Source organism: Ahaetulla prasina, chromosome 6 (genome assembly GCF_028640845.1).
Source record: "Ahaetulla prasina isolate Xishuangbanna chromosome 6, ASM2864084v1, whole genome shotgun sequence".
NCBI classification, from domain to species: domain Eukaryota; kingdom Metazoa; phylum Chordata; class Lepidosauria; order Squamata; family Colubridae; genus Ahaetulla; species Ahaetulla prasina.
In genome coordinates, this window is record NC_080544.1 from 30,288,241 (window position 1) to 30,313,339 (window position 25,099).

Below are 25,099 nucleotides of genomic sequence, written 5' to 3' on the forward strand. Positions count from 1 at the left end.
GAAATAGATTCTGATTTTTACAAGAGGAAACAAAGATTAGTAATTTCATGATTTCAAAAATAGTTGCAAGCATTATAACAATAAAAATACTGAAAGAGGCTTTTGAAGAATGGAATCTGAAAATAGTAGCCACAATATGAACAGCAAAGTTTCTATCTTATACAACAATGTCAATAATGCACTAACAAGGGAGATAAGAGCAGCAAAAAGAAGCTACTCTGAAAAGCTAAAGAATCAATTTTCAGCGAATGAACCAGCAAACATGTGGAAAACTCTTAAAAATATCACCGGCTATGGCAAACCTCCTTCCCAGGCTGAAGGTAACCAACAACTAGCAGATGACCTGAATGAGTTTTACTGCAGGTTTGAAAGGAAACTACAGCCACCTATCTCCACAACCCCCATCTCAGACACACCAACAACAGCCAAGCCTCCTACAACTGACCCCATTTCATTGGGTTCACAACCCCTAGTGATCACAGAAAAGGAAGTGCAGGACCTATTTCACAGACAAAAGCCAGGAAAAGCTCCAGGCCCAGACAAGATAACTCCTTCTTGCTTAAAAGTCTGTGCTGACCAATTGGCCCCCATCTTCACCCATATTTTCAATAAATCACTAGAGATGTGCTATGTTCCTTCTTGCTTCAAACGCTCTACCATCATCCCAGTGCCGAAGAAGCCCACCATCAAGGAACTGAATGACTACAGACCAGTTGCTCTAACATCTGTAGTCATGAAAACCTTTGAAAGGCTAGTGCTTTCCTACCTGAAAACCATCACGAATCCGCTCTTAGACCCCTTGCAATTTGCATACCGAGCAAATAGATCAACAGATGATGCTGTTAATATGGCTCTGCACTACATCCTACAACATCTTGAGTCTCCAAAGACCTATGCAAGGGTCCTTTTGTAGACTTTAGTTCAGCATTCAATACCATCATTCCAGACATTCTTCTAACTAAGCTAAACCAGCTACAGGTACCGGAACAGACTTGTAAGTGGATCACAAGCTTCCTAACAAACAGGAAGCAGCAGGTGAAGCTAAGCAAGATCACATCAAATACCTGTACAATTAGCTCAGGGCCCCCAAGGCTGTGTGCTCTCCCACTTCTCTTCTCTCTGTATACCAATGACTGCATCTCCAATGATCCATTTGTTAAGCTACTGAAGTTCGCAGATGACACAACAGTGATTGGTCTCATTCGAGACAATGACGAATCCGCATATAGACGAGAGGTAACGACTAGCCTTGTGGTGCAACCAAAACAATCTGGAACTGAACACACTCAAAACCGTAGAAATGGTGGTAGACTTTAGGAAAACCCTTCCATACTTCCACCTCTCACAATACTTGACAACACAGTATCAACAGTAGAAACCTTCAAATTTCTGGGTTCTATCATATCGCAAGATCTCAAATGGACAGCTAACATCAAAACATCATTAAAAAGGACAACAAAGAATGTTCTTTCTGCGCCAACTCAGTAAGCTCAAACTGCCCAAGGAGCTGCTGATCCAATTCTACAGAGGAATTATTGAGTCTGTCATTTGCACCTCTATAACTGTCTGGTTCGGTTCTGCAACCCAACAAGAAAAACACAGACTTCAGAGGATAATTAGAACTGCAGAAAAAATAATTGCTACCAACTTGCCTTCCATTGAGGACCTGTATACTGCACGAATCAAGAAGAGGGCCATGAAAATATTTGCAGATCCCTCGCATCCTGGACATAAACTGTTTCAACTCCTACCCTCAAAACGACGCTATAGAGCACTGCACACCAGAACAACTAGACACAAGAACAGTTTTTCCCGAAGGCCATCACTCTGCTAAACAAATAATTCCCTCAACACTGTCAGACTATTTACTGAATCTGCACTACTATTAATCGTTTCATAGTTCCCATCACCAATCTCTTTCCACTTATGACTGTATGACTATAACTTGTTGCTGGCAATCCTTATGATTTATATTGATATATTGATCATCAATTGTGTTGTAAATGTTGTACCTTAATGAACGTATCTTTTCTTTTATGTACACTGAGAGCATATGCACCAAGACAAATTCCTTGTGTGTCCAATCACACTTGGCCAATAAAATTCTATTCTATTCTATTCTATTCTAATGATATCTGCTTCTACGGAAAATCTATGTCCAAAAGAAATGACAGATACAGAAAAAATTTTATCTGACAAGATAGATAAAGATGCTATCAAAAGTGGATGTTCAACCAATAAGTCAAGATAATGATTTAGAAAAGGAATTTCACTGGAATCTAAAAAAGGAACTGACAGATATTTTAAAATTTAAAAGAGAAATACAAATGACAACCCAAGAGACTGATCTGGATTTTTTTTTCTCTTCCTATTGAATTTAGAAAAAGAGCATATTAAAGACGGGAAGAATTTTGTGCAATGGTAGAAAGAAGAAATGAAGAGAAATAAAATCCTTTGACAATATTTGAACAAACTAAAGATTAAAACTGTTAGAAACAAATGTTGGAGAAAATGACATAAGAGGAAGGAATATAAGGTTGGTTTATTTGATCGAGGACAAAGGAAAGTATGTTGTTACTTCTGTTAGAATCTCATGGATTTTCTGTTGATACCAGGACTGGAAAGATATTTTATGAATTTGTCTATAGATAAGAGCTGGGATTTGGATGAAACAGATGTTTATAACCTTAGACAGCTTGAAGAATCACTAAATTTGTTTAGTTTTGATTGTATTAGATTTTACTATTACAGTATCATTAAAGAATTAAAAGTATTTTTGTCAAACTTTAAAAATATTAAATAAATCAAATACAATTTAAACAGCCCTGGTAATCAAAGAGATTGGGTACTTGACCAAGGAAGCATTCCCTAACTTGATGTATTTTGGCCATTATAATTCTCAAAAATAAATTAATTACCAAAGAAAAATTTCACCTGATATTTCAGCTGTTAAAACGACATCTCACTAAATGCAGCTTCTCTTTGGAAAAAGTGAAAAAAAACCAATAAAGTTTTCTAGTTCTAAATAATGAAATGGCATACTGATCCTCATTAAGAAAATGTGACACCCACACATCTGATAGCTGTTAACCCAGCACATGGCTGGCCATATTAAAATGCTGCCTGGTCTCCTCATAATGACCTTTGTGAATAGTTTAATTAAAAGTAATGATCGCAGAAAGATGAGCTTATTCAACCAAAGGAGGCCTGCATAGAAAGAATATAACAGAGAACAATGTTTTGCATTAAGATTACAAAAGAAAATTTCCAATTGGCCCTGAGCTTCAACTCTTTCTTTGGTATTTAACTAAGCAAAGATTGAGATAGCTTCATAAAGAAGCAAGGGGATGAAAAATTATTGTATTTTGCTAGAAGCCACAATTTATTAAAATGTAAAAAAAAATCAACCAGTTTAGGATAAATATAAAATATACTGCTTTTAAAACACAGTTGAGAATTCCTAAGAAATCGTATTTGGTTAAATGCACATAAACTTTCTGGGTTCTTCACAATAGGGTAAAGTGTTGACTCTGCTTTCTCTTCTCTTTGGGTCTCTAAATCTGTGGTGGAATTCAATTTTTTTTTACTACCGGTGCTGTGGGTGTGGCTTGGTGGACGTGGTGTAGCTTGGTGTGTGTGTGGCTTGGTGGGCGTGGCTTGGTGGGCATGGCAGGAAAAGGATACTGTAAAATCTCCATTCCCACTCCACTCCAGGGGAAGGATACTGCAAAATCCCCATTCCCACCCCACTCCAGGGGAAGGATACTGCAAAATCCCCATTCCCTCTCCACTCCTTGGGGGAAGGATATTGCAAAAATCTCCATTCCCACCCCACTCTGGGGCCAGCCAGAGGTGGTATTTGCCAGTTCTCTGAAACTACTCAAAATTTCCGCTACCGGTTCTCCAGAACCTGTCAGAACCTGCTGAATTTCACTCCTGCTCTAAATGCATTAGGACCATATCTCTCAATTTTCCATCCAATTCTGAACGGTGGAATTCCATTTGAAAAGCACCAGATTGGAGAGAGTTGATCCATTTCATAATAACTTTGCTCTCTTACTCGTTACAAAAGCCTTCCTTTTATTCTCTTTCTATCAGCCTCAGAAATAGAGTGGAATCCTGCTGTTTGGAGAGGACACAGAGAAGTAGTACGATTCTTCCAAGCAATCCGTAGTGGAAATTTACTCACCTCTCTCTGCCTCACACATACACACACATACACACTCACATATACACACACATACCAAGCAACCGTTTACTCATTAAAACATGGTTGCTAAGTAACCTTCAGGTAATGCTCAGGTTCACAGGATATTACTGCACAGCATATAAGATAATGCCTCGGGAAAGAAATGGATATTTAGAAATTAAAACCAATCATTCTGCAAGTCAAAAACTGGCTATACACTGAATTTCTAACTACTTGTCCTTCTTTTTTTTCTCTTTCTTTTACTGCAATGTGATACCACTGAGATGCAATTACCATGCTTGGAAAGTTAAAACCAAGGGACTCATGATGCTCACTCATCTGCAAGATCTAGTAGGGAGAACACCCCCCCTTCTTCGATATACCATTGCACCATATTAACATGCCCAGCAATAAAGATGGGTGGAGATGAGGTTTTACTCCCTTGCATGCCAACGGAGACTGTTGCTATCATGCATGCCTCTTTAGTGGGTCAGAGGAAAAAAATGAGAAGAAATTTTGGAGATCAGGCAATGGAATTGGAGTTGGAGATTAAGTTTAGATAGGTCTTACATCAAGATCTGCTTTCAACAGCTCCTGAATGGCACTAGCTAAAAGCAATGAACATCATGCAGGGATAGTTTATTAACAGGTATCGCAGAACAAAATGCAAAAAATAAAATAAAATAATAATAAAATAAAATAATCTGTCCAATATGCAGGCACTATGCCACTTAACTGAACAGAAATGTATAATTCCCAGAAATTAATTAATTTTTTCATGGTTTAATTCTATTGTAATAAATAGGAAAAAATAGCCACAGAAGCCAGGAGTTACTGTTAGTTTCTATGTGTTTGAACTTTGATGTTTAAAGACTAGAGGTGAATCCAACTCACTACAGTATATTATTAATGCTCCTTTTGCTATTATTGATGCGCTATTAGAAAACACACACACCATAATTTATGTGCTATTAGAAAATAAACCATACGCACAACACCAGAATATAACTATTTTTATTTTATTTATTTATTTATTATTTAAATTTATATACCGCCCTATCTCCCAAAGGACTCAGGGCGGTTCACAGGCATATAAAACATCAATATACAAAATTAAAATAATCTTTAAAAAACTTATTCCAATGCCCTATTATTAAAAATAGAAATATAAATATTAAAATCAATTTAAAACCCCTGTAAAATTTAAAATCTAAGCCAGTCCTGCACAGATGAATAAATGTGTCTTGAGCTCGCGACGGAAGGTTCGAAGGTCCGGAAGTTGACGGAGTCCTGGGGGGAGCTCGTTCCAGAGGGCGGGAGCCCCCACAGAGAAGGCCCTTCCCCTGGGCGTCGCCAGACGACACTGCCTAGCTGACGGCACCCTGAGGAGTCCCTCCCTGTGAGAGCGCACGGGTCGGTGAGAGGTATCTGGTCGCAGTAGGCGGTCCCGTAGATAACCCGGCCCTATGCCATGGAGCACTTTAAAGGTGGTCACCAAAACCTTGAAGCGCACCCGGAAGGCCACAGGTAGCCAGTGCAGCCTGCGCAGGATGGGTGTTATGCGGGAGCCACGAGGGGCTCCATCTATCACCCGCGCAGCCGCATTCTGGACTAACTGTAGCCTCCGGATGCCCTTCAAGGGAAGCCCCATGTAGAGGGCGTTGCAGTAATCCAGGCGAGACGTCACGAGGGCGTGAGTGACCGTGCATAGGGCCTCCCGGTCCAGAAAGGCGCAACTGGCGCACCAGGCGAACCTGGTAGAACGCTCTCCTGGAGACGGCCAAATGATCTTCTAGAGACAGCCGCTCATCCAGGAGGACGCTAAGTTGCGCACCCTCTCCATCGGGGCCAGTGACTCGCCACCGATGGTCAGCCGCTGGATTTAGCTGACTGTACCGGGATGCCGCATCCACAGCCACTCTGTCTTGGAGGGATTGAGCTTGAGCCTGTTTCTCCCCATCCAGACCCGTCACGGCCTCCAGACACCGGGACAGCATTTCGATAGCCGTTGGGGTGGTCCGGTGTGAGAAAGTACAGCTGGGTGTCATCCGCATACAGCTGGTACTTCACACCGAAACCACTGATGATCTCACCCAGCGGCTTCATGTAGATGTTGAACAGAAGGGCGAGAGATCGACCCCGCGGCACCCCACAAGTGAGGCGCCCGGGCCGACCTCTGCCCCTGTCAACACCGACTGCGACCGGTCGAGAGATGGGGGGGGAACCACCGATAAACGGTGCCTCCCACTCCCAATCCCTCCAACGGGCGCAGCAGGATACCATGGTCGATGGTATCGAAAGCCGCTGAGAGGTCTAATAGGACCAGGGCAGAGGAACAACCCCTATCCCTGGCCCTCCAGAGATCATCCACCAACGCGACCAAAGCCGCTCCGTGCTGTAACCGGTCGGAAACCGGACTGAACGGGTCTAGATAGACAGTTTCATCCAGGTGCAAGGGAAACTGATATGCCACCATATTTCTACAACCTTCGCCAAGCGAAGGTTGGAGACCGGACGATAATTACCTAAAACAGCCGGGTCCAGGAAGGCTTCTTGAGGAGGGCCTCACCACCGCCTCTTTCAAGGCGGCCGGAAAGACACCTCCACCAAAGAAGCGCCAGAATCGCCTGAGCCAGCCTCGTGTCACCTCCTGCGTGGCCAGCACCAACCAGGAGGGCACGGGTCCAGTAAACATGTGGTGGCATTCAGCCTCCCAACAACCTGTCCATGTCCTCGGAGCGACAGGGTCAAACTCATCCCATACAATGTCACCAAGACCACCTCAGCCGCCTCACCAGATCACCGCAATCTTGGTCCAAACCATCCCGGCTGAACGATTTTATCGTATAGATAACCGTTAAACTCCTCAGCACGCCCTGCAACGGGTCATCCCGCCTCCCTGGTGTAGGAGGGAGCGGGTCACCCAAACAGGGCGGCTGGGCGGTTATCTGCCGATGCAATGAGGGAGGAGGCGAGGTACGCCGCTTCCTCATTGCCACTAGGTAAGCCCTAGTATAGGACTTCACTAGTGTCCGATCAGCTTCTGAACGGCTAGACCTCCAGGAACTCTCTAGGCGCCTTCTCCGCGCTCATCCTCTCAGCTCCTCGGAGAACCAAGGAGCTGGTTGGGACCCGCGCCGGGTCAGAGGTCGCAAAGGCACGACCGGTCTAAGGCCCCCGCCGCGCCCGCTCCCAGGCCGCAACAAGTTCCTCAGCCGAGCCGTGAGCCAGACCTCAGGAAATGGCCCAAGCTCCGTCCGAACCCTCCGGTCCATCAGGCGCCTGGGACGGAACCAACGTCGGCTGTCTGCCTCCCTGCGGTGGTGAATGGCGGTCAGAAAGTCCAGACGAAGAAGAGAGTGATCTGACCATGACAAAGGTTCAATGACTATTTCCTTTAAGTCCAGATCTCTCAACCACTGACCAGAGACAAAACTCAAGTCCAGAGTGCCACCCCCAACGTGAGTAGGGCCATCAACTACTTGGGTCAGGTCCAAGGCCGTCATGGAAGCCATGAACTCCCGAGCTACCGTCGATGACGAGCCGGACGATGGCAAGTTAAAGTCCCCCACGACTAAAAGTCTGGGGGTCTCAACTGCCACCCCAGCAAGCACCTCCAGGAGCTCGGGCAGGGCAGCTGTCACGTAGCAAGGAGCCAGGTACGCGACCAGCAAGCCCATCTGACATCTATGACCCCATCTCACAAAGAGGGATTCGCACCCGGCAATCTGAGGTACAGTGGTCTCCTCGGCTCTAGACTCTCTAATCACAACCGCCACCCCACCACCCCTACCCTGGCCCTCGGTTGATGAAATGCTCGGAAACCCGTGGGCACATCTGAACAAGGGCACGCCTTCTGGGCCCAACCAGGTCTCCGTAACGCCCATAAGGTCCGCGGCACCCCTGAATAAGATCGTGAATTAGGGGGCCTTATTGGCCACGGACCGTGCATTGCATAACATCAGCCAAGGCCAGGGCCCTGAGGATCCTGACCATCCGGGAACGGGAGAAGTTTGAGGCTCGGGCGCGATCGCCTGTAAGCACGAGCAGCACCCCCTAACACGATATGAGCCCCACTTCCGCCATATCTGCCCCTCCCCTTACCGTGGAAATAGCACCACCTCACCAATGGAACACCGACTCCCCATGACCCTTGGACCCACCAACCCCGCCACGAGCATGTGCAGGAACTGACTCCCCGACGGGTTACCCCAACACCCACCCCTTCCCTCCCACCCCCAACCCAAGCCCGTCGGTTTCCTCCCCTTAAAATCCCTTTAAAACTCCCTTAAAAATCTATTAAAACAGCCAATTAAAAACCCCTAAGTCTCCTATTTTTCAGATGCCACCTCTCGACCCAAAGCCTGCCCTCAAGGTGGGCCTCGATAATCTGAGGGCCAGACCCATGAGAGAGGGCATCTCGCAGGGCAAGTAGGTCAGCCGTAAATGTTCGCATCACTGAGACGGTCCGGCAAGGCCCATCCTGGGCTGGTCAAGTTGGCAGCAAAGTCATAACAGATGATAAAATGACCATGACCAGTCTGTCCTGATGGGAAATAGTTCGAGATAATCCATGTGCGGTAGATGACAAAACCGCTGACTCAGTCAGTTCACCACCCCATACAAACGACCTGGGGTGGGCTAAGGAAGAAGGGAGAGGAACGATGGTAGAGATGTTATAAAGATGGTAAATAGTGGAGGGTGTCCGCTGGGCCCGCTGGCTTCCTCCAGCGCTGCCACATATCCGCGCCACTAGGGCAAGGTCACAGCCACCCTGGGCCTATCGGGCCATCCGCCACTTCAAAGCACCGGGCAGGCCGCCGCCACCGCCTCCGCCAGGCCATCGCCACTGAACGCCCCATCGCCACCGCGAGCAGGCCACTGGAGCTCCCCAGATGAGAGGGGACACCCGCCGCCAACCGCCAGCAGACCCAGGGCTCACCGTGCCAACGCCCGACGGAGAGGGAAGGCCAGGCCGCCGCCGCCACCGCAGGTTCAAGAGGCCGATGGAGCCCGGGCGGCCTCCAGATCTTCATTGGGCGCAGCCTCCGGGCCCTCCCATCGCCACCGGAGACGCCCAAACTCCAAACCCAACTTCCACTGGCCAAGTCTTCCAGGCAGGGTCCAGGGCGCTGCCAACGCCCCTACCCCGCCGCCGCCGCGCCAAACCGCCAAAAAAGGCGGGCGCCGGCTCGGCAGGCCGCTAGGCCGCCAGGATTACCTCTGAGGCGCCGTGGCTCCGCCGTGACTCCGGGGCTTCTCCCAACGCCCCGCGGAGTCGCACAGCGCCCAGCCACCCTATTTACGGATGGCTGGATCTTCCTCCATCAGGGCGGGGGCCTATGGTGGTATCAAGGCCCCCCCCAGACCCAAAAAGAGCCCGGAAAGGCCCGTCGCCGCGCCCCCGATCAGCAGGGCGGCGCCATCTTGGACATGCGCAGAAGACAAAACTACTGGAAAAAGCATGCTGGAAACCAATTTACAACAAATTCATCCAAGCAAAGTTAGTCATTTCTATTTTAAATAACCACAGGGAAAGATAAGGAGAATGATAAGGGAAAATATTGGAATTTATATACAGAGTTTTTTTAAAAAAATGCAGCAGATATGGAACAGATATAAAAACCATGCAAAGTTTCAATCACACTGTTGGGGCTGCCATCTTGACTTTTTATTTATTTTATTTATTTATTCGTGTGTACTCAGCCTTTATTATTTTCGCAAATAACTCAAGTGGGCAAACATATCCAACACACCTTATTCCTCTTATCTTCCTCATAACAACAACCCTGTTGAGGTGAGTTGGACAGAGAAAGATTAACTGGCCCAAAGTCACCCACTAAACTCACAGTCTCCTGTTTTCTAGCCTTAACCAGTAGACCATACCCTGTGGACACCTAGGGTAAAGTTTTAGTGCATGCAACAAAGTAATTCAACAAATCTCTCCTTCCTCTTTCTCTCTTTCCCTCTCCTTCACTTCTCCCTCTCTCTTTCTCTCCTTCTCACTCTCTCTCACTCTCACTCTCCTCTCTCTCACTCTACTACTGAATGCATAAATTAGGGCATGTCAAATTTTTCAACTTGTCAGTGTGTCAATTTCCAAACATTAGAGGTGCTCAAAAGTTGTGAGATGCCTTGGGGATTGTAAAGATATTTTGGTTACATTAATATAATTTAGATGTGATTGGTAAGTAACTACATAGATATCATAACTTTTTAACATTTTGTTTGCTTCATTACATACGAAGCCCTGGACCCTATATACAGGAAAATATTTTAATTAAACATTCAATCCATGAATCAAAAGAAAAAAAAAGTTAACGGAACTAAAAAGAGAATAGTTTCCTTTTTTTAAAAAAATCATGTTTGATACTAGGATGGTTGTAGTTTTCAACAGAAACTGTACTGGACAGAACAACATAGTTAGCTGAAAATGGGCTTTTGTAAAATCTTATTTTGGATAGCATCAACAAGCATGCAAAGCAAACCTACATCCTAACAGCTAGCTTCTTTGTGGCTAGGATGAGATGAACTGAGTCACACAGGCCTGGTTCAGAGCTTAAATGAAGCTGCATAGTCTATATATGTATTGAAAAATAAACAAGCCCCAGCGATGGTAAGGTGAGGCAGGGGTGAAAGCTGAGCTGACAGTTACTGTGTCAGTTGAGGGGAATCACAGAGGAGATGGAAATGAGTTCTCGGCTGAGATTCAGCAAGGTATTAAAACAAGCTGAAAGAAGGGTCTTGTGAAAAGGTCTCATGAAAGTAAAGCCGCCAACTTTCATTTGCCACAAAGGACAGTTGTCCTGCTGGGCCTAAAATTGTGTAGAGACACTATTGTCTGCCTCAAAGATGGGAGAACCACAGAAGGAGGAAGGCAACAGTTTGCATGTAAGAGTTGTGACCCAGGCCCAAGTAGGTAGTAGGAAACTCAGTCCATGTAAAAACAAACAAACTTTATTAGAACAGCTGAGAATTAACTCATTCTCAGCGTAGTTCAACTAAACTAAAGCAAATTTCTCCCAACACAATTCCTCAGTCCTATCACCAACCTTGGTCCAATTAGGCAAACTGCCAAAGGCCTTTTTTGGCAAAGTTCAGAAGACACCAAAACAAAATAAATGCAACAAGATGAAGCTATCAATGTTGTTTTCCAGCAAAAAGTCCAAACACCATTGCTGGTCTTTTAAGTCTTATGGGAGGGGCCAACCATCTCGGGCCACCCGAGTCATCCTCTTTGCTTGAACTGCTCTTGCCTTCTGGTAGCTTTTCTCATGTGTGCATTAGGAACAAGCTCCTCCTGTTCTTCTGCCTCACTACTGTCAATCTCTGGGAGCTCTGGAGTCTGCACCTCACTCCCCGATGACCCTGGCCCCACCTCAGCCTCTGACGCAGAGCCCTTATGCGGGCTTTCCCCAGCTTCCAGGACTGGCCCACGCTCTTCCTCAGCCTCATCGCTGTCTGACTCCGTTGCCAGCTCCGCAGACTGCTGGCAGACCACAACACTAAGTTGTCTCCTTTTGATACAGCCTCTAAATGTCGATAGGCTAACAACTCCAAAAAAAGAAAAATAAACGAAGTGGAATCCACTATTTGAATCTATTTCAATCTGGTTTCAAGCCTGAAGGCACATTTTTGTATGGGCTGATGAACTGTACTAGAAAAATTCAATTGGGGAAGAATATATTTGTTAGGTCTGCCACATCTTCCATCCTTCAAAGTCAGAAGACAAGCATGTGACCAACCAGCCCATCACGTGGTCGAATGCCCAGTCCCTACTCCACAGGCTAAGCTGGAACCTCTGGACAGGCAGTAAAAATACCCCGGAAAACTCCCAAGAAGTCCAGGGTGGCGCATGAGGCAGTAGAGGCCCCAGAGTCACCTGCAGGAGGATGGGAAGAGATGATGGCTGGGGAATACCAACTGGACACTTACGACAGCGAGGACAACAAGGCCTCACTTGATAGATCACGAAGATGGTGCTGAGATATTTGTTCAGTGTCAAACACTTCTCCATGTCATCCTTTATCAAATTATATTGCTCTAATGCTCCTGTCAATGGACTTTATCGTAGAGCTCCCGGAAAGTGGTGGAAATACTGTAATATGGACTGTGAGAGATCTGTTCTCCAAACAGGCCCATTTTATTATTAGTTTTGGGTTAATGTCAGGGTTCCAAGGAACACCCCCAACAAAATAAGGCTCTGAGGCTTGAAGTTCCTCAAAGTTCCAATTTATTAGAGATGTCATGTTGGCACAGCCTGGGAAAACCCAAAACTGAAAGCTTCCAGGTTTTCCACACCCAGTTAACAGTTCACAGCCCTGCCCCACACCCACAAGTTTGTCACATTGTCCAATCAACTCTTCACACTCAATTGGATACAGTCTTCAGGCAGTCTCCGTCAGACGCAGGATGTCCTTGAATATGGAATGTTGTTATGACTAACTTTCTACTGCTCCAATAATAACCCCTCCCAACTTCCCAGCTATAATATGTGGCAGTTAAGAAGCAAAAAGAAAATTGCCTTCCAAAACTGACAGCTCCCTTAACAAGAAGAGGCTTGAAAGAAGGGCCATCAGTATACTCGGGACGTCAAACTGTGTATCTCATGTCTGACTTCAATTGTGGTCATTAGAGATCCAGAGGTAGGATGAAGGTTAGCAAACTGACATTAAATCTGCATAATATGGAATTGGCTGCAGTTCTCATGGTTTTATATAATACTTCATGAAAAACGAACATTTCTATTGATAGTTGCATATAAAATCTATGTAATTTAATTTTGGGGTTTTTTTACACACTTGAGTCCACGTACTCAAGAGAATATCAGAGGCAACACACGCTTTTTAGAATGCAGTGCTTTAAATGTCTGCAAACTACACCTTCAGGTTTTATAAATGTCTTGCCAATAAAGTTAACGTATGCTGTCACCTGCATACAAATTTGTAAAAGAGGATGTAGACAGTCATTAAGATAACAAAAAGGGAAATCTTAGCTTATGTGTTTAATCTTTTTTCTCCCCACAATGGTTGAACATTAGAATATTTTTTCAAAGTATTTCTTTTAAATAATTTGGGATCCCAATAAAAACTGGACTGGAAAACAGACAGTATTAGACACAAAATGTGATGCCTTGGCATACTAACTACTTAATCATCTCTAATAGCTGTCTTAGCATATTAGAAAGTACACAATGTATGTACAATGTTAATCCCTTCTGGCAGACTTAATAAACTTGATCTGATTATATGAGGATGTAGGTTAAAGTCCAAGGCTGGAGTTTGAGTTTGCACCTACATACACCTGGTCAAGCGTAGGATATGACCTATAGACAAAAGGATTTTGGAAACTTATCCCTAATATTTCATGAAAATGTTAGAACGCAAAATATAAATCTACTCAGTTCTGTGAACAATGAATAACCAGTTAAAAATTACCAACATATTTTTGTGTGCCTTCTTGAACAAGCAATAGACAAAAAAAGCTAAGAGGAATTTATATAAATTTACAATATAGTGTACAAGTTTATATGAAAAGTACCATATTAGATAATGCATATTCACAGTAACACATTAACATAACATAACATCAGAGTTGGAAGGGACCTTGGAGGCCTTCTAGTCCAACCCCCTGCCCAGGCAGGAAACCCTACACCATCTCAGTCAGATGGTTATCCAACATTTTCTTAAAAATTTCCAGTGTTGGAGCATTCACAACTTCTGAAGGCAAGTCGTTCCACTTATTAATTGTTCTAACTGTCAGGAAATTTCTCCTTAGTTCTAAGTTGCTTCTTTCCTTGATCAGTTTCCACCCATTGCTTCTTGTTCTACCCTCAGGTGCTCTGGAGAACAGCCCAACTCCCACTTCTCTGTGGCAGCCCCTGAGATATTGGAACACTGCTATCATGTCTCCCCTGGTCCTTCTTTTTGTTAAACTAGACATACCCAGTTCCTGCAACCGTTCTTCATATGTTTTATCCTCCAGTCCCCTAATCATCTTTGTTGCTCTTCTCTGCACTCTTTCTAGAGTCTCAACATCTTTTTTACATCGTGGCGACCAGAACTGGATGCAATATTCCAAGTGTGGCCTTACCAAGGCATTATAAAGTGGTACTAGCACTTCACGTGATCTTGATTCTATCCTCTGTTTATGCAGCCCAGAACTGTGTTGGCTTTTTAACAGCTGCTGCACACTGCTGGCTCATATCTAGATGGTTATCCACTAGGACTCCAAGATCCTCTCACAGGTACTACTATTGAGCAAGGTACCACATATACGGTACTGGTGCATTTTGTTTTTTGGCCTAAATGTAGAACCTTACTTTTTCACTGTTGAATTTCATTTTGTTAGATAGCGCCCAATGTTCAAGTCTGTCAAGATCTTTCTGTAACTTGAGCCTATCTTCTGGAGTGTTGGCTATTCCTGCCAGCTTGGTGTCATCTGCAAATTTGATGAGTTCCCATCTATCCCTCGTCCAAGTCATTGATGAAGATGTTGAAGAGTACTGGGCCTAAAACAGAGCCTTGGGGTACTCCACTGCATACTTCCTCCATGTGGATGTAGTTCCGTTGAGGACTACACGTTGAGTGCGGTTGGTCAGCCAGTTACGAATCCATCTGGTGGTGGTGCTGTCTAACCCACATTTTTCTACTTTATCTAGTAGTAGGTTATGGTCTACTTTATCAAATGCTTTACTGAAGTCCAAGTAAATTATATCGACAGCATTCCTCTGGTCTACTAATTTTGTCATTTTGTCAAAGAATGCGATAAGATTAGTCTGGCATGATCTGTTTTGACAAACCCATGTTGGCTTTTGGTTATTACTTTGTTTGCTTCTAGGTGTTCGTGATTCGTTTGATTATCTTTTCCAGAATCTTCCCCGGTATTGAGGTCAGACTGATAGGTCTGTAGTTTCCTGGATCTGTTTTTTTTCCTTTTTTGAAGATGGGAACTACATCAGCTCTTTTCCAGTCCTCTGGCAGCTCCCCTGTGCTCCAGGATCTTTGAAAGATATAGTTCAGTGGTTCTGAGATCACGTCTGCCAGTTCCTTCAGAACCTTGGGGTGTAATCCATCCGGTCCTGGTGATTTGAACTCGTCTAGGGTAGACAGGTGTTCACTTACCATTTTCTTCCCTATTTTAACTTGTGTTTCTAATCTGTTTTTTGTAGTGCTGTTTTAGCTGGAGTCTTGACCACTATATTATTTATAGCATTATTGGATTACCTACACTTACTGCAGGTAGTCCTCAACTTACAACAGCTGACTTAGGGTCTGTTCAAAATTGCAATGGCACTGAAAAAAGGGACGTATGACCATTTTTCACACTTATGACTGTTGCAGCATCCCCATGGTCCTGTGATTTATATTTGGATACTTGACCACTGATTCACATTTGCAATGGTTGCAGTGTCCCGGGGTCATGTGATCATCTTTTGTGACTTTCTGACAAGCAAAATCAATGGGGAAACTGGATCCGCTTAACAACAGTGTTTAGTAAATTTAGTAAATAGTAATCAATTAGTAAATTTAGCAACTGCAGTGATTCACTTAACAAATGTGGCAAGAAAAGTCGTAAAATGGGACAAATTCATTTAGCAAATGTTTCACTTAGCAACATAAATGTTGGGCTCAATTGTGGTCGTAACTCAAGGACTACCTGTAGTTTCAGTGTGCTTTCATTTCTTTAGTAAAGAAAAAACAACAGAAACAACAGGTAGCTTAGTCAGAACTGGTACCTTAACTTACCACTACTGATTATGATCAACAACAGGGCTCTAATATGTGTTACTATATTTTGAAAATGTAAGAAATGTAGAAATACAATAACACCACTTGCTTTTTCCCAAAACTTTGAAAACACAGTGACAGAATATAGTCCACTCTCTCAAATGCATCATATCTCAGAAATAGTTATACATGGGTACAGATTATTAAACCTATTTGAGGTTCTTGGGAATGTAAGCTCCTTTGTCCCTACTGTTAGAATATCTGACACAACTGCAATAACATTGTATTTCACATCATGTACAAAAAGAAGATTAAAGAAAATACATGGGGATATCCAGGTACTTTACATCAATGATAACATAAAAATATCACATTTTCCCCATTTTGATCCCTTACAGCGGAATAATAGTGATTTTAAAATTAATTATCCTTACACAGTGAGAACTATATTGTTGTGGCCTGTCAGCCACCAGCCCCTCCAGCAACTGGATCAGATGAGGAAGAGGTTTGGGAGTCAGGGTCAGCATCAAGGCAACCTGAAAGCTCCAAGGGGGAAGAAGGAATGGAGCTTTCAGAGAGAGAGAGACAGAGAGGCAGAGCCTGGGCCGTCCGTCAACAATCTCCAGGTCTGGAGGTGGCTGATGAGGAAGAGGAGGAACAGCTGGGTCCAGTGCCTTATGTGTGGATGCACAGCAGTGGTAATCTGTGGGCCAATTCTTGGGAAGGAAAAGCCACTGCTGCTAGCAAAGCACCACCCTAGCTCTGGGAATAAACGGCAGGGGGTGAAGATAGATAGATGCAAAAGATAAAGCAATAAATAAAGATAAAGATAAAGCAATAGATGCAATTTACATAGATTTCTGTAAAGCCTTTGATTCAGTAGTACATGACAAACTACTTCTAAAACTAAAATCCTATGGCATCTCCGGACCTCTCCATAATTGGATAACTGTGTTCCTGTCAAACAGGCAACAAGTGGTCAAAATAGGCAGTGCCTTATCAAATCCTGCACCTGTTAATAGCGGTGTCCCCCAAGGCAGCGTTCTAGGACCAACAGTCTTCATATTATACCAACACTCTTCATATTATACCTAAATGACCTTTGTGATCATATTATAAGTAACTGCGTTCTCTTTGCCGATGATGTTAAACTATTTAATACTACCAACAATGTGGCTACCCTTCAAAAAGACCTTGACTTTGTTTCAGAATGGTCAAAAATTGGCAACTCCAAATCTCAACCAACAAATGCTCTGTATTACACATTGGCAAAAAGAATCAGAACACAAAATACAAGCTAAGTGGACATGACTTTGTAGATGATCCTCACTCTGTCAAGGACCTTGGAGTACTCATATCAAATGATCTAAGTGCCAAAGCCCACTGTAATAACATCGCCGAAAAGGCATTAAGAGTTGTAAACCTAATCTTGCATAGCTTCTTCTCCGGTAAGATTACATTACTAATCAGAGCATACAAAATATTTGCTAGACCAATTCTCGAATACAGCTCATATGTCTGGAACCCACACTGCGTATCAGACATTAATACAATTGAGCGCGTCCAGAAATATTTCACAAGAAGAGTCCTCTACTCCTCTGCTCGCAACAAAATACCTTATGCCACCAGACTTGAAATTCTGGGTTTAGAAAATTTAGAACTACGCCGCCTTCGGTATGACCTAAGCATAGCTCATAAAATCATCTGCTACAATGTCCTTCCTGTCAATGACTACTTCAGCTTCAACCACAACAATACATGAGCACACAATAGATACAAACTCATGGTAAACCGATCCAAACTCAATTGCAGAAAATATGACTTCAGTAACAGAGTTGTTAACGCCTGGAATGCACTACCTGACTCTGTGGTCTCTTCCCAAAATCCCCAAAGCTTTAACCAAAGACTGTCTACTGTTGACCTCACTCCATTCCTAAGAGGTCTGTAAGGGGTGTGCATAACAGCACCAGCTTGCCTAAGGTCTCTGTCCTAATGTTCCCTTTAATTGTATTCATTTTATGTATTCAATTCATGCTTATACTTATATATATTATTTAATATGTACTTGACAAAAGAAAGAAAGAAGGAAGGAAGGAAGGAAGGAAGGAAGGAAGGAAGGAAGGAAGGAAGGAAGGAAGGAAGGAAGGAAGGAAGAAAGAAAGTCGTTTTTAATCTGTATTTATATGTATTTTAACTGCCTGTGAACCGCCCTGAGTCCTTAGGGAGATAGGGCGGTATATAAATATGAAAAATAAAATAAAATAAATAAATGAAAGAAAGAAAGAAAGAAAGAAAGAAAGAAAGAAAGAAAGAAAGAAAGAAAGAAAGAAAGAAAGAAAAAGATGAATAGATGTGGCAGACAACTATTCATCTCCCGGCCGAACTTGTTAGCCTGCGGTGAGAGAGAAACTTTTTGCCGGGGCTGCTGGCGCTCCTAAAAAAGGAATCTTTGAATTAACTTCAGAGGGTTTGTCGTGATTCGGGAGCTGGGTCAGAACATATACCAATCGCAATACCGCCCTTGAAATTTCTAGTCTTTTGACAGAGTGAGAAAGGACTCTGCCTTGTTTCTTATGTTCCAATATCACAAAGAAACGTGTTCCTCAGAAAGTTAAGGTATATTCTAAAGAGGGTGACAAAAATTTAAGGGTAAGTAAATAAGGAAACAGTAGAGGATAGACTGCAAAACTTAAGCATTCTTCAAAAAACAACAACAACCCTGCTGCCTTGGGAATCGACTGCAAATGGGAAGAAAATCATCTCGAAAACAGAATCCTGGAAGACATCTCGGTAAAAATTTCATAATCTGCTGAGCTATTGTCAGTTTCCATGAGCTGGATTTGACACAAACACTAATCTTTGAACTGCAAGAAGGGGGAAAGTGGTGCCTTTAACCATACAACTGGCATTAGACAATCTTCAAAATAACAAGCGAATTGTCTGTTCGGTATTTACTCTGCCTTTTGTCCATACAACGAATATCTGTGTAGAGGATGCAATCAGCTCGGTAACAGAATCATAGGCTAATTACTGTTTTCCTTTCACCAGCTCTAGATTAGGTTCTGTTCATTCCCATGACGCTGCATCTTTTGAAGCCCCAACTGTCATTTTTATGCCTCTGCACCAGGGGTGAAATCCAGCAGGTTCTAACAGGTTCTGGAGAACCAGTAGTAGAAATTTTGAGCAGTTCGGAGAACCGGTAGCGGAGAACCGGTAACGGAACTACCTGTAGTAGTTCAGAGAACTGGCAAATATCACCTCTGGCTGGCCCCAGAGTGGGGAGGGAATGGAGATTTTGCAATATCCTTCCCCTGCCATGCCCATCAAGCCACGCCCACAGAACCCGTAGGGAAAAATTTTGGATTTCACCCCTGCTCTGCACTCTTAACTAGAACAAAGCTGGATCTTTTTAGAATGCCCAGGTACGTGAGGGGTCTGCGTATGACTTTTGCTGCATCAAATCTTCCAGGTTTTACAGACAACAAGGAGTTGTTGTTGCTTTTCCCCCAGCATCCCCAGCAACCTCAGAAATATAGAGCACTAATCAGCTAACTTGATCTTAATACGCCTGGTCAGTTTCCAGTCAATTTCACCGCCCCTGGCAAAAAGATCTCTCAGCTTGATTTTTCTCTGCTTATATAAGCAGCCTGTATCAAATCCTTCCCTCGGTCCATATCGCAGCTCCAGGGATCAAGCAAACTATTAGTCACACACACACACACACACACACACCTTAGCTAGAATCAAAATATAAAGCCTGGCACCATGCTATTTTTTCCAGTACAGTATCACTATTTCCAAAGGCATGTCAATAAAAATCAAGAAGAGGGGATATTCACAGCAGGTTCACTCTTTGCTGTAAGAAGTGGCCTTTTCTCTCTTTTTTGGTTTCCTATTTTTGTTGCTGATTATTTTTGCATTGGCTAGACAGAGATATGCCACGTGTGCTACGGAGATATTTAGTGCTTAAGATACAAAGCTTGAAGGATATTTCAGAAAGGATGAGGGTGTGCAGGTTGCATTTCTGAGTGCCTCTTTCAAAAAGCAGCCTCTTTATCTCAGCTTTCACAACAGCCATACAACTCCAAGACAATAGACGTTTGACTAAAAGAGTTGCTGAAAGCGATGGGAAAAGATGCTTTAGAACAAGTATGTTTGAGTTGATTTAAATTCTGATGCATCCTTTTCCAGACTTGCGTGTCCACCTACGGAACCTAGACTGTCAGGAAGCTCTCAGGAGCATATTTGTGCTGGCTATTTCTCATGTCCTGAATATAAAGGAACGAGGAACGAGGGGCCGGGATAGCTCAGGCAATAGAGAAGCCTGTTATTAGAACACAGTAGCCTGCAATTACTGCAGGTTCGAGCCCGGCCCAAGGTTGACTCAGCCTTCCACCCTTTATAAGGTAGGTAAAATGAGGACCCAGATTGTTGGGGGGGCAATAAGTTGACTTTGTAAAAAATATACAAATAGAATGAGACTATTGCCTTATACATTGTAAGCCGCCCTGAGTCTTCGGAGAAGGGCGGGGTATAAATGTAAAACAAAACAAAAAAAGTTTTATTCCTTCAGAAGTTGTGGTTAACTGAAAAGGAGGGACATCACCTGAGCCCAATGTTTAGAACTTTTCCTTTGGTCAACTGGGAAAAAAAAATAGAATGGCTGCCAGTATTTCTCACTCATTTCCAGCATTTTGAAGCCAAAAAAAAGACAATCAAAAGTTGGCTTCACACTAGTTTTGAAGGAGGTTGAGGAGAGTGCAACTGAAATCTGTGTCCTATATAAGCCTCCCTTACTGAGAGTGTGTATTTCTCAACATTCTTACTTTACCGGGACTATTTTTTTTAATTTGCATTTATATCCCGCCCTTCTCCAAAGACTCAGGGTGGCTTACACTATGTCAAGCAATAGTCTTCATCCATTTGTATATTATATACAAAGTCAACTTATTGCCCCCAACAATCTGGGTCCTCATTTTACCTACCTTATAAAGGATGGAAGGCTGAGTCAACCTTGGGCCTGGTGGGGCTTGAACCTGCAGTAATTGCAGGCAGCTGCTGTTAATAACAGACTGTCTTACCAGTCTGAGCCACAGAGGCCCTTTTAAACAACCCTGCAGAAAAATCACAGAGAGACTTGTGATATGTAACCATTCCCCTCATTAGAATAAGTCCTAATTGCAGCACACCAGACCTAAACCAAGTTGGAATCGTTTAAGAGTTGTTTCAGAATATGACGATGGTCTTGAACAATTTCGGAACACTTCCTGTCTGCCAGAAGTCAACTCTGTGCAATCAGGTAAGGGGAAAAGCAAGCACGCATATACTTCACATAAATTCTCAGTTCTCAATTGTGTAACATACCTTCCATGACATACACCAGTGAGCCAACATCTCCTTCTTTGATGATACAACTGTCCTTGCCATATTCCACTGGATACATACAATCCACAATTTCCTGGATCTGAGATAATTCCAGGTTCTTCATGAAGTCATTGTCAAGGATAGCTTCCTTTATTAGGTCCTTTGACCTAGAGAGAGAAAGTAAAATTGTAATGTATAAGTTGGTTGTACCAAACAGCCTTCTCCTAAAGATCACATAGAAATGAGAATTTAAACTTTTTCACCAACCCCAAATCTAAACTTAGACTAGCAGATCTACTCATACCAAGATTATCTAAAGATAGCATTGTGCCCTCCCCTGCATTCGCAAATAGCTATGAAGTTGACACTATCCTGTCACCCAAGAATATAGGACAGTACAGTAATTAGTGACCTATACAATTCAGAAAATATTAAATTGGCAATAATCTCACAAAGCCACCCAATTTCCATTTATGCAGAAGGCAAGGAGTAGATTATTAAATCAGCATAAGTCCTTAGTAAGTGCTTGCTGTAACCAGCTCCAATGTGATCTGCTTCACAAATGCTGTTACAACCATTATCATTGGAGCATAGCTCCAAGAGCATGATAGAAGAATAAGAAGGTTGAGTTAGTGACCAAGACCATTCAAGAGACATCCTGCTCTTTTAGATATATATATATGCCTCACCATGAGAGGGTGGATTGCTCTGATGGACTTGGGATGATGCAACAGTCACAAAGTCTGTGGGTCAAAATTATTCTGTGCCAGAGAGAAGCTTCAAGCTGAATAAAAACACCTGTCTTCTAACTTTAAACATTAAAACATCAAAGGGCAAAAGCATCATATAATGGAAGAGAAGATTGTTGGACATTTTTGGATCGTACAGCATGGACTTGTAATATTGTATATATCAAAGAGGAGGTATCTGCCATCGGAGATCCAGCAGGAGAAAACTGAAACCAAGAAAGAGATCCATTGAGCCAAATGGCTAATGGAAAAGTCTATAGTTCTCAAACAGTGAACTAGATGTCAGGGAGGATAGCTTGAAAGGGTGTTGGACAGAGGTAGTATTCAGCCAACTTACATCAATACTGGCAAACCGGTAGCAGCGATTTTGGGTAGATTTTTAAATCATTAAGTGGATTGGGTTTTTTCAATTGTGTACTTCTAATTGTTCTATAATTTATGGATAACCTTTTCAAAAGTCTCCACGGTTCAGTACTTTTACAAAGCATACAGGATCAGTTCTGTTGTTCTTCGTAATGTCTTACAAGTTTTTAATAAAGCACCATCAACTCTTGAAGGATTATCTCCTTCTCTGAGCCAGTCAGGAACAAATATTAACAGTTCTGCCTTCGTTCCCATTTGCATATTGGATTTCCCTCCAGAATGTCTATCAAATGTTATTTTAGCCATCTGATAATAGCCCATACATAAAGATTAGAGACTGTAATTGTTTAAATACTATGTAAGGGATTTTAAGCAAACAAGCATCTGATATGTGAATTAAATTAATGTTCAAACATAAATATGACAGGATGCGCTGGTCTGTTTGCAAAATGTTTACTATGGGATTTTTTTATATATACAACAGCAAATAACCATCTTAACATTTCCACAGCAAATTAATATTGTCTGTGATACCAACATATCTTTGAACTATAAAATAAATGTGTCTCTTCCATAAAATGTGAAGAAGAGAACAGAATCCCCAAACTAAACAAACAATAAAATTGTTTTATTGCTTTAGAAATAGCATATTAAAAAAAAATCCTACTATCCAGACCAACTTCCTGCCCAATTAGAAATTAAAACTAGTTTAATGAATTATTCATGGCAAATCTTATCAAGCTCTGATTGCCCTCGTCTTTCTCCAGCAGCTATTAATTCTTCCCAAGAAACCAACATCAGTGCTTTGGAGCATTCTGGGAGTTGAAGTCTATATATCTTCCTCCTCCCTGGCACCATCCCAAATTCCAGCTGCAGGCCAGGAGGAGGAGGAGGAGGAGCTGACAAGGCCTCTTTCCCCCAGCCCCTCCTCCTCCCTGGCAATGCCCCAAGAACCAGCTGCTGAGAATCAATCTTGGCTAGATGCAAAACAGCAATGCTGAGAGAAGCGTGCGCAGCAGAGGAAGGGGTGGGGCAGGCCCAGGGAGTGCTAAGTCATGGAGCCACACCCCACAGGGGATAAAAGCAGGGAGAATGCTCCGTAGGACCTTGTGTCGGACAAAGTTACGGACTACTGGCTCTTGGACTGTTTTGGACTGAAGGCTGGGATTACTTGTGAGAACTTTATATCATCCTGCAGACTCCTGGTTGCCCTGGCAACGATCTGTCAGCACACTGCTAAGTGATAAGGACTTGGTTGGCACATGAAGAAACGTTGCCAGAACTTTTGTTGCCAGAAGGAACCCAGCCAAGTGTAAATAAATTGCTGGCAGACCGCCTTGGCTGGTGTATTGTTTTGGGAAGGAAGGGAGGGGACAGAACAGGTTGGCAAAATTACCTCAGGAAAAAAACCGAGGATTTGCATTTCCTCTTTTCCCTATAGAGCCAGCTATGACCCCTACGTGACCTCTACATGATCCCCATAAGAATCCAGAAGGTATAAAAACCCAGCCACTCTAAACTCCATTTTGTCAGCTGCCCAGAACCCCATGTGGTGATTCTGCTTCATCAATAAAGAGAACCTCTCTTTCCCATCAGCCTCCAACCTCCATTTTCATTCCCGTGCCGTTCTCCTGACTTGGAACTGAACCAAATGGATTTTCCTCCCAACATAACAAAACAGTCAGGCTTATGTATGGAAATCCCTTGATTCCCCATGGTAATAAGTGGAAGCCATCTTTGATTTCCCCAAAACTACCCATTGGGAAAATTTACAAATCTTGCTACCTGTTGCAGATGAAACTCAAGTAGCTTCTACATAAGTCCAACTAAGGAAAACGTCATTTACCAATTATATATAAAAGTCATAGAAATCCATTTTATATAATTAAAAGAACACCGTGCTATTTTCTGGCTGTCTCACAAACTTTAGCCATATTGTACAAAGTTTAATAATTCAAACAGCTTTTCAATCTAAACACTATTGAAGTTGTTTTCTAAATTTGGGTTCAGACCTAATGCCAAATCATATTTAATCCTAAATTTATCTTGACTTCATAGGTTTCTTCTTATGCTCCCTATTACTAGCAGGATTGTATATAAATATTTTTTGTTTCCAATGGGAAAGGAGTCCAGCAAGGCTGTATACTGTCACCCTGCTTATTAAATTTATATGCAGAGCACATCATGAGAAAGGTGGGACTAGATGAATCAAAAATTGGAATTAAGATTGCCGGGAGAAATATCAACAACCTCAGATATGCAGATGATACTACTTTAATGGCAGAAAGTGAAGTGGAACTAAAGAGCCTCTTGATGTGGGTGAAAAAGGAGAGTGCAAAAGTTGGCTTGAAACCAGGCTTGAAATGCTCCCAGTTTGGACCAGATCGCCCAATCTGGTAGCAATGGTGGCAGGTGGTTCGGAGAACTGGTAGCAAAAATTCCTGCCCCCCACCACATGCCCAGCTGAGCTGCATGATCATCAGAGTTTTTTTTTTCTTTTAAAAGCATTTTTTCTTTGGTCAAAAAATGCTTTTAAAAGTAAAAAAAATAAAAAGTTGGCCACACCCACCCAGTCACATTACCCCCCCCACCAAGCCACACCCACAGAACTGGTAGTAACAAATTTTACATTTCACCACTGCTTGAAACTCAACATTAACTCAACCTATGCTGAAAACGAAAATGAAAGTAAAGCAGGCTGTTTG

At 43.0% G+C, this 25,099-nt stretch overlaps 1 protein-coding gene across 2 annotated transcripts in view; it reads right to left on the reverse strand.

The window, feature by feature from the left end:
- PRKG1 (protein kinase cGMP-dependent 1) overlaps positions 1–25,099 on the reverse strand; it is a 1,075,924-nt gene that overhangs the window by 815,342 nt on the left and 235,483 nt on the right. For both annotated transcript variants that reach the window (XM_058187717.1, XM_058187716.1), the window contains exon 2: positions 21,283–21,449. In XM_058187717.1, the coding sequence (XP_058043700.1) occupies positions 21,283–21,449 (167 nt within the window). The remainder of the gene's footprint in view (positions 1–21,282; positions 21,450–25,099) is intronic.